The sequence below is a fragment of the Mytilus californianus genome, unplaced genomic scaffold, assembly GCF_021869535.1.
Source record: "Mytilus californianus isolate M0D057914Y unplaced genomic scaffold, xbMytCali1.0.p SCAF_11, whole genome shotgun sequence".
Taxonomy (NCBI): Eukaryota; Metazoa; Mollusca; class Bivalvia; order Mytilida; family Mytilidae; genus Mytilus; species Mytilus californianus.
In genome coordinates, this window is record NW_026262593.1 from 16,608,422 (window position 1) to 16,619,446 (window position 11,025).

At 30.8% G+C, this 11,025-nt stretch overlaps 1 protein-coding gene across 3 annotated transcripts in view; it reads left to right on the forward strand.

Annotated features, from left to right (window-relative positions):
• Positions 1–10,197, forward strand: part of LOC127719671 (coatomer subunit beta'-like) — a 35,702-nt gene extending 25,505 nt beyond the window's left edge. For 2 of the 3 annotated variants that reach the window (XM_052225904.1, XM_052225903.1), the window contains exons 14-22: positions 20–227; positions 406–516; positions 1,245–1,459; positions 2,120–2,212; positions 2,938–3,118; positions 4,177–4,329; positions 4,747–4,890; positions 5,222–5,251; positions 9,404–10,197. In XM_052225904.1, the coding sequence (XP_052081864.1) occupies positions 20–227; positions 406–516; positions 1,245–1,459; positions 2,120–2,212; positions 2,938–3,118; positions 4,177–4,329; positions 4,747–4,890; positions 5,222–5,251; positions 9,404–9,439 (1,171 nt within the window). In that variant the 3' untranslated portion in view covers positions 9,440–10,197. The remainder of the gene's footprint in view (positions 1–19; positions 228–405; positions 517–1,244; positions 1,460–2,119; positions 2,213–2,937; positions 3,119–4,176; positions 4,330–4,746; positions 4,891–5,221; positions 5,252–9,403) is intronic. The other variant, XM_052225905.1, reaches the window with a different exon arrangement.
• The last annotated feature ends 828 nt before the right edge of the window (positions 10,198–11,025 follow it).

The window sequence follows — 11,025 nt, forward strand, 5'->3', positions numbered from 1 at the left end:
ATTATTTTCCTTATTTCAGAGTGATGTATCTCCTTGGTTATATACCTAAAGACAACAGATTGTATTTGGGCGACAAAGAATTAAATATAGTCAGTTTCTCATTACTGTTATCTGTGTTAGAATATCAGACTGCTGTTATGAGGAGGGATTTTGAAACAGCTGATAAAGTTTTACCCACAATTCCTCGAGAACACAGAACAAGAGTGGCTCATTTTCTTGAAAAACAGGTAACAATCATTATTCATGTTCACATAGGATCACATCTTTGAATGACTTTTTGTTGTAAATTATACTTTGTAGTATTTAAGATTGTAAATAACAAATTCATAAATAAGATATGCTTATAACATTTATAAAGACAATGACTCTCAAGGTTCCTTTCATGCTGAATCTTTTTTATTTCAGGGATTTAAATCACAAGCCATGGCTGTGACCTATGACCCTGAACATAAGTTTGAGCTGGCTTTACAGTTGGGAGAATTAAAAGCTGCTTATGAAATAGCCAAAGAAACTGAGGTAAGTTCTGTGACAGAATTTAATATGAAAACAAAGAAGTCATTCCAATTCCTAATTTCTATGAATACATATAACTTGAAACTTTCTACACAAGGTTAATTTGAAACTTTCTACACACTGTTCATTTGAAACTTTCTACACGAGGTTTTTGTCTCGCCTGTGATGAAATTCGCAAAAAGCGAGACATAGGCCATGCCCCTAGGTCATGGACCAGTGACTTTGAATTAATTAGCAATTTTCAATGTTACGTTTTCTGCTTAAGTTATATTGATAGGAACTACTTACAATAAACAACGATATTTTCTATAAGGTTACATTACTGTCTGTACATCTCAGTTTGTCGACCATTTTGAGGCCTTGCCCACTAGATCATGGTGCAGCAACTTTGAATTAATAAGCAATGTTGCTGTTATCAGATTGTCTTTTTCTGAATTTTATGCCAACAGGCGAGACATATCTCTGTATCAACTGTTTATTGTGTTTTGTTTTTTACCTGAGTGTAGGATAATTATGCTTGTTTCTCTTGTGAGAAGATTTCAGAGAAAACCTCTGAAAAACTTTAATTTAGGTCTTTAATTGAAGCTGACCACTCAGATAGATAAATTGTTGTCAATGTTTTAATAATAAATTGGCTTTAATTATACTTGCTTATTTCAACAGGTAAAGTTTTATTGTAAAATACATATTAGACTAAAGGGTCATAATCTTATTCTTGATATTTTTTTCAGAGTGAACAAAAATGGAAACAATTAGCAGAATTAGCCATTAGTAAATGTGAGTTTGGACTGGCCCAGGAATGTCTACACAATGCCAATGATTATGGTGGTCTCTTACTACTTGCCACCTCTGCAGGAAATGTTGGCATGGTGGCCAAACTAGCACAGACAGCTGAAAAATCTGGACAAAATAATGTGGCATTTTTATCGTACTTTTCACTGGGAAGGTTGGTGAAATTATAATTATGGAGGCTAAAAAAAAAAAAAAGTAAAATCACAAAAATACTGAACTCCGAGGAAAATTCAAAAAGGAAAGTCCCCAAACAAATGGCAAAATCAAAAAAACAAACACATCAAACGAAACTAGGATAAAAGCAAGAAAATATGTTTAGGCTTTTAGGGAATGTTATTTATGATTTTGATTGAATCTTAAAAATTTCACAATATTCAAAAACAAATAGAAATATTGGCATATGTTGGACTACTTGTTTGGAAGTAAAATTCTGCACACAAATTTTTGACTGAAATTCCTTTTTCTCATTTCCAAAATACATGGTTTATTTGTTATCTAAATTCATCAGATATAACACCTGTTTTGATTGGCTTTCACTCTTGGCTAGTGTTACTGTAAACCTATAGCAGTGTCCCATTCAACAGTTAAATCACATAGAATGTCTTTCCTTCACTCTTATTTATAAACGTTACATCATAATGAGTATAATCCTTATCAGATATAATGCATGTTTAAAGTTTCTAGTCAACACTTTATTGTAATTTTTCTAACCAAAAGAATGTTTGGACTTTCTTATCAAAACTTTATCATAATTATTTACAGGTAAGAAGTATGTTGAGATGTTTGATTCAAAACTTTATTGTATTTCTTTCAGACTAGAAGAATGTTTAGAAGTTTTAATTAACACAGGTAGATTACCTGAAGCTGCATTCTTCTCCAGAACATACCTACCTAGTCAGGTGTCCAGGTAACAAGCTTATCACAATTAAGTCTGGAAATTTTATTTAATATGCAGATTTCAATGCTGTACACAGAAAATATCATTCTTTTGATGACTGCAGAGTTTTTATGACCATCTACATTTGTAGGGGCATTATTATTCTAGTCTTTGCATCAGTCCTGTTTCTGAGTACTGTTTAAGTTTAAGGTAGTAAATCATAAAGTTATGGTCACATCAGGTCTCATGTAACTTATCATGTGAGCTTTTTAAGATAAACATCAAATTAGGTAAATCTGAACTGATTACCACAATTCACCATTTCAGAATCTAATGCATTCTCGGTATTATTTTCAAAAGTGTACACCAAAACATTTTGATTGGCTAAGAATGTTCTAAACAATAGAAATTTGACCAATGACATTTTCATTTTGGGGTACGAACAACGAAATTACCCACAATTCTTCAGAATTTGAAAGGGCGAATTGTACAGACCTAATTAATAAATCTGATTTCTTACAAACAGCTGTAAAAATATAAAGTTTTAAACTTATACAGGAGGGTCCTTCATTTCTGTATTCTTTAATTTTTAGGCCATTGTTCTCTATTCTTTATACTTCGCCCGTTATTCTCTAATCTTTATATTTTAGCACCTCATTAATCTCTATTCTTTATTTTTTGCCCATTATTTTCTAGTCTGTAAACCCCCATCCACACCCTCATACAGTCATACTATTATCTTGTTTTCTTTACAGAGTAGTACAATTATGGCGGGAGAATTTAGGCAGTGTAAACAACAAGGCAGCTAACTCACTGGCTGATCCTGAGGAATATGAGAACTTGTTCCCTGGCTTTGTTGAGGCACAGAAAACAGAACAGTTTCTACGACCACAGAGAAAAAGTTTAATACCCGCTAATAAATACCCACAAGTTCCTGTAAGTTTTATGAATTGTTAATTAGAGTTGGAGTTTTGTATCAATTGATTTACTTTCAGCTTTATTAAGGCCCCTGTTACAGTTGAGGATTCAAAGACTAAAGATTTTAGTTCTAATCATTCATCATTCATTCGGGTGTATGGGTTTAGGCATGTTTTATAATTCCAATAAATTGTGAGATTCTCAATGTCTTGAAAAAAATAATTTTTTTATTAGTGGAAGTGAAAAACATTTTATGACACTTTTAACAAAAATACAGGTTAATCATATTGTCGCTAGGTTTCCAAAATGATGTATATGACTTTTTTGCAAAATCTACTTTTTTACATAAACCGGCTTGGCGGGAAGAAATCTCTGATGTTCCAAAATAACACACATTTAGACCAATCAAAAACATATGACAAAATTGCCAATCTCAATTATTTGTAACATTTGCTTCCAAAATGTTTGTTTGTAAACTTGAAAATGGTTGTTTTATGGCTTTTGGAATAAAAAAACTTGTAGATTTCTTTATTTCAGTGAAAATAATGTTAGTTTTTTGTATTATCCAGACATGTCCAAGTTTTTATTTCACAGCCATTTACAAAAATGTTCAAGTTCACATACAACATCTTGGAAGCAAATATTTCAAACCAAATTTTCAAAGCCTCTTTGTGAGATTTTTTGTTGTGGAAAATTTGTAATTTACTACATTTTGGTGGCCCAGCAACGATATGAACATCACCCTGTTGAAGTGATACCAATAATTACACTGGAACAAGTTCTTCTAGCCATATTTTACTTGCATTGAGTGTTAGAGGGGGCATTAAGATGAAGAACAGTAATATAAGTGCTGTTCCTTAACTTTTGGTTTCATGGGTGCCAGTAGGTATATATTGTGTCATATTATAATACACCATATATAAAAATAAGAAGATGTGGTATGATTGCCAATGAAACAACTATCCACCAGACACCAAATGATGTAGATCTCTTCTTTTCCATCTTTTATTCAAGTCTTATCCAGACTAAATCTTGTTGAAGAGTGGCAACTATTACACTAATAATCTTTTTTCCAGTCTAATCATGAACGTAATCCAGTAGAAGAGATGCAGGCTGCTCAACAAAGTGGTTCATTTGTTTTTGTATCAGATACATTACAAGAAAATGAGGAGGAAGAGGAAGAGGATTTTAAAGAGGCAGAGGATGATCTAGTATCTCAAGTAACACAGGTACTGACTGATATAATACCATATGTAAAGTTTGGGGAAGGTTTGGGCATTATCAATCCATTCTCCATGTTGGCACTCTTATTGAGGAATATTATATGATTGCCAATGAGACAACTATCAACCAGAGTTTAAATAATGTGGATGTAATTAAGCAATTATAGATCACCGGATGACCTTCAACAATGAGAAAAACCCAGTACCACTATTAAAGGCCCCGACATGGCAAAATGGAAAATATTTCAGTAGGGGAAAACTAATGGCAGAATTTATAACAAGTAATTTAAGAAAAAGAATTAATTTACATTGGAAAAATTGAAGAAGTTTTGTTTTTAAAAACAGTGTACCTATGAACCAAAGTGATAAAACATCTAATAGTGTAGAGGAATTGTTCTCTATTATTTTGGTGTTTCATTACAGAAGCCTGCTACACCCAAACAGTCTACAGAACCTCCTCCTGAACCATCAGGGAAACCTCTATCCCAGGCAGGCATGGATGATATAGAGAAAGAATTAGAACTGGATTTAGAAAATATGAAATTTGATGACGATATAGATACTTCTGTAAGTTGATATAAGGATTGTTTGTTGTTGGTTGGCAACAGATGGTAGTATGTGTTGGAGGATTCAGAGAGTTAGAGCTTGCTTTATAGGAAGAGTGGCTGCTCATAGTCTATGGTGACCTTTAAACATTCATATTTTGTTATTAAGTGTTGTTAGGTGACTGTCATGTTGATGTTTACCTTTTTATCGTCTTGTTTTAGATATTATTGTTCATTTTTGTCATAGATTATATATTATAGAATCTAGTTTCCATTAGAGTTAGTAGATTTCCATTTAACCCAAATGTAAATTTGGTAAATTACATTATGTCTACTTAATTATTACTTTTTAGGGGATTGATGACCAAAAAATTTTAACAGAGGTAAGAAAGGGCACCTGTTTTCTGCATGGCAGTTTTATAGTTACTGTAGTTTTAGTTAGTTATTTTAAAGAATTAATTGATTACTTCCCTTTGGAACGAGTTGCATTAAATTGAATTGACATGTATTCAAGGAAATAAGGTGTACATTGAACCACCCTTCTCTGTCTATCCTTCAGATAATTATTTTAACAGAGCCTAAACTTTTTAATATTCTTTAATATACAAGTATTATTTCGATGGAAATGACACCAGAGGGTATCCTGGGATATTAAAATTGGTTGGCAATGAATCTCTCACATTGGTTGTAGTGTATGTATTGATATGCAGCCACTACCAGCTAGAAAAGGGACATTAAATCCTCTTGCATTGAAAGTGCCACAATCTATTGCATGTAATGTCCCTTTGTCAGATAATTTGATTCATCAAAAACATTTAAAAAAACTGTATTTATTTTAAGTTGTTATATTACATATATATTTTCTCACATTTGGACAATTAATGTCTCTACAGTGATGCTCAAGATATCAAAATATTTTTAAAATTCAAAACCTTGAATAACTATTGAAAAGCCTATATGTTGAAAAGTAAACACAAACCTAGACAATTGATTGAGCTATGCATTGGGGATTTATATGCCTAAACGTTTCAAATTTTTTTTCTCCCAATTCTGATTTATTACTTGAATCAAAAACTTGTGATTGGTTGAGGATTTGTTTGTTGGGCTTATCCCTTATTATAACATGTTAACAGTACCAAAAGTAATACTTTAAAGTTTATATTGGTTTAATTATTCTTTTGGTCTGTCTTTAAGATTTTCATATATTGCTTATAATATTTATTCTTTACTGGTGCCTGAAAAAAAGTCATTAAATATTAATTTTGGCTGAGGCATTTATAACCTTAGGATTTTAAATCTAATTTGATTAGAATTTGTTTTATTTCCTCCATGTCATGCTGTATGCTAAATTAAACCTGTTAGGTGTTTTGTTTTCCATTCTAATGCACTTTGTTTGTTACAACAATTTTGATTGGATGACATAATATATATTGTGAGTGTGTAAAATCCACGGTTTTCCTGTCTGTAACTAAGGGAAGCCACCATTTTGAACTCCAGAAATTAATTTGTATGTTATAAACAAATTAATAAAATGTCTCACCTGAAATCTCCTTTTTGTCAAATTTATATCATTCTGAAGCGCACAAACGTCTGCTGTTTATATTTGAAGCCAGAAACATACCTATGACCAGCAAAGACCAAGTTTTGATGAATTTTTGATTGATTGTTAAAAAGAAAAAATGAATAAAACGGAGTGTATTGTATTTTAAGCTTGGCCTATGAAAAACATAGTAAAAGAGAGGCAAAAGATACCAAAGGGACATTCAAACTCATAAGTTGAAAATAAACTGACAACGCCATGGCTAAAAAAGAAAAACATCAAAAGACAAACAACAGTACACAAAACACAACATATATAGAAAACTAATGACCGAGCTACACAAACCCCACCAAAAACCAGGGGGTGATACGCCAAGCTTAGATTACAATATAGTTATCCCCTAAGTATTTTAGATACAAAACAGTTAATTATTCAACACTTGGTGGGATAATATTGACAAATATAATGTCTTATCTATGTTATAATTCATTATTACATTGGTTGCAATGAATTACTGTAATTTCCCAGTGAAATAAAAACCGATAATTTCACATGTGAAATAAACTCAATAATGTATCTCCTCTGACGTCATACAACAATAGGTGTTAAGACGTTGTCGATGATGTTGCATCAAAGCAAATTTTAAATGCTTAGAAAAATATATAGTTCCTTGCATTTTCTACTTTATTTCCATTAACATGATTAAAAAGCCTATTGCCAATGTAATAAAAAAAAATAAATAATCGCAGAATTCAAATCTTAAAAAATGTTCAACTCGTGACATAACAATACTGATAATTAACTGATGCACTACGCGCATTCATCAATTAATGTGTTGTTCGGTCACTCGTTGAATTTTTTTTCGATATTTGAATTCTTCGATTAGTTATTCTATAAATAGAGCATGACAAGAAAGAATATAATTTGTACTAACAGACTAGATAATATATTTAGATATTTGTACATTTTATCCATATATAGATCTATATCATATCTAATTGATCTCTTTAGGTAAAACATATATACCCCATTGATGCTACTCATATCAGTGTTTGAGTATTCAGATGCAGTTCAATGATTTCTAAATTCATACAAAATTTCACAAAAATCTTAAATACATGTACTGCCAAATTATTTAGGTCTTACTTAAGTGAGCGTTTCAAGATATACTCTCACCTGCAATTAATTTATAACTGGAATTTTATTAATATTCATGAATTTTTTGTATTTAAACAATTCAGAGTCAGCTGGTCATCATTAAACATATGTCTATTTGACTCCAGTAACCTTTAAAACTGTTGTATTAACATGAATGGAAGTTGGTGAATAGCATTGCATTATATTGTATTATATTTTTTACTGACAGCTAAAAAAAAAATAATTAGCTGCCCTGTTTACTGTTTTCAAATCTGTAAACAACAGCTAAGTAAAATTACCTAATAGGATGTGGACTGAATCAGCATAATGTCCTTTTGTTACGGGCCAAAAAAAATTAAAACAACACGTTATAAGTTTCATGCATCCAAAGCGATTTTCTGAATTTACCTTCATCAGGATCGCTCAAAGCCGAATATTTGAAAGCCAAGGACGTATAAGAACCGAAACAGTTTGAGAGCTATATAACAAAAAAGGACCTAAATAATAGCAAAATCCATCTTAGGTCAACTTTGAAATTAGGTTTCTGCCAATCTGGAAAAATTGATACCTGAGAAAATAAATGAATACCTGCAAATTATTACCTATTGCTGAACATCAATGTCATTTTGCATGTGGTACAAGAAAAAAAAATAAAAATACATGTTCCTGTCTTTACAAAATATTTGATTTAGTTGTTGGTAATTTGTGTAAGCCTTATATTAAGTCTTGAATATCTCTTGTGGTACTGTGTCATTGATGTATAGGAATTTATTTTATTCAACTAACTGTCCAGTGACGAATTAAAAATAAAATGAGTTTTTATCAGACTACATGAACAAATGTAATGGTTTTTGTAAAATTTCTGCTTAACATCCCGAAAGTCACTGAAAAGTCTGAGGTAAGCAATTGTCTGATCTAAATTGGGATGTTAATCCAATTCCCCCTGTTACATTTCCATTCTTTTTTTACATAAAACTAGTTTTGCAACAACTGTTTAAAACTCCTGTTTCTAATTATATGTATAATTTATTCAGCAACTTGGGTTAGGGATAGTTCATAGAGCAAATATAAAGTTCATTTGCTATGGACATAATATTTTAAAAGGTCAGTTAGAGTTCAAAAGAAGACTATGAACAGACTTTTATTTTAAAGGTGAGAAGTTTAATTGAAAGACGAAGGAAGACAGAACAACTTTGTTGAATACTCTTTTTCAAAATATATATTTTTATTTCTCATTTCTAACATTAAAAATATTAATTTACAAAAAGAGGAGATAAAAAATCTTAGTCCCATGAAACAAAATAAAATATTTGGTGATCTTAAAGAGAATGTATCAGCATTAATACAGCTGCAACAAATTGTATCTTACTATGGCATAGATTTGTTGCCCTTGATTAATAGTGGCTCTTAATCAATTTGGTCATTTATATGTAGACACGAAATTACTTATATAAAAACAGGCAATCCCTATGAAATTTTAGTGCCATACTCCTTTTTTTAATGGAAGGCTGTGACTGAAATTTAAACAATGTGATTGTGGTTACTTTTTTTGATTTCTGAGCAATATACAATACACAATATGGTTTCAAGCATGAATGTTTTAATATTCTTTCAGCTTGGATTGGAGACTTCTTATTGACTCTCCTTGACAATAACTTTGGGTATGTTGTCAAGGGTATTGAAAAGGGCTGATGCTTCAGAGCTGTTGGAGTCACCAATTTGAGTTACCCTCCCTGTTTCTTCATTTTATAATGTCCAGGAAATAGCATATTAAGCGAAAGATGAGTTTTGTATTCCATATTCTGAGAGATGGTATATCATACTATATTTATTGTAAAAGTTTGTTATATCTTTACAGGATGTGAATTTAGATGAAGACTTACTGGAGGACTGAACTCTTATAATCATGTGATCAGGAACTGAACCAATCATAGACATTGTTACATGTCACCCATCATAAAAATTGTATGAAATTTGTTGATAGAATATTTATTATTAAGTGCTCTGTTATTGTCTTCATATTTTATTGTCATGGAATAATGAATATCTATTGTGAAATATTTGCTTTTATTTTAAAAGACAGATCAAGTCATACGTAAATATTATTACTCAGATTTTGACTCTTACATAGTAGTGCAATAGAAAAGAATGTTAAAAAGTCTTAAAAAATTATAATCCATTGAATCCAGCTGTTTACCATATTTATATGAACCAAGAGAAATTTTATGGCACCACACATTTGATTTTGTAATACAGGAATACTTTGCAGCTAAAACCCTCAATTTATAGCTGTTACAGCAATAACAGTGCCAGGTTCATTAATTAAAAGTCATTCCCACTTAAGGACTTATTCTTGAAAAGTCAGTTGTTTTTGATGTGTAATTTTTATGTATATTGAAGGATTTTTCTGATTCTTTTTTCTTTTAACACTATAAAATAAAAATTTGAAAGCAGATATATAGAAAAATTATCTATCTTTGTTAGTTTTTGTCACATAAAGTATGAACAGTAAGACACTAATGAAGTATTTGACATTTGAGATGTTATTAACTTAGGTATTTATTTCTTAACATTGTTTGTTTCCAAATGAGATATTGTATATGAAACTGTCATGTGAAAAAGGGGAGGAGAAAAATAAACAATGAAACTTAACTTCTGTTTTTTATTCATCTATCACGAAAAAAGATCTGTCTGAACCAACTACTGTTAAAAAAAATTATTGTAATAACCAAGAGAAGGCACAATTTTGAATTCTGAAATTTATTGATATGTGATGTCTACAATCATAATCATAATAGTCAGTCTTTTCCTTGAAATTTTCTTCTCGTCCAATTTTATTCCATTTTGATGCATAGTATATGCAAAGCCTAGTCCAGTCTTTATGTATGGCACTGTAAATGAAAATATTACTGTATAAATTTGATGTGGGCTAAAATACTTTTTTGGATATAACTCCAATAACTCCATCAGGAATGCTCATATCTTAAAATATGAAAGCCAAGGATGTATACATGCCTGAAAAAATGTACTTATTACATTGGTTGCAATGAATTACATTGATTTCCCAGTGAAATAAACGTGGTTATTTCACTCCTCTGACATCATACAACAATAGGCGTTGTCAAGACGTCGATAACGTTGGATCAAAACAAATTGTGAATGCGTAGAAAAAGATATAGTTCCTTACATTTTCTACTTTAATTTCATAAAAAAAGCCATTTGCCAATGTAATAAAAAGAGTAACTAATCAAAGAATTCAAATATCGAAAAATATTCAACTTGTGATCGAACAACACTGATAATTAACTCAAGTGCTACACGCATTTGTGAATTAATGTGTTGTTCATTCAATCGTTGAAAATTTTTCTCCATTTGAATTCTTCGATTAGTTAATCTATAACTATTACTTGATACAGGTAAAGGTGCCAAAGATAAGGACTTTAAAGAATATTTTAATATGCCCCCATCAAGAAATGTAGG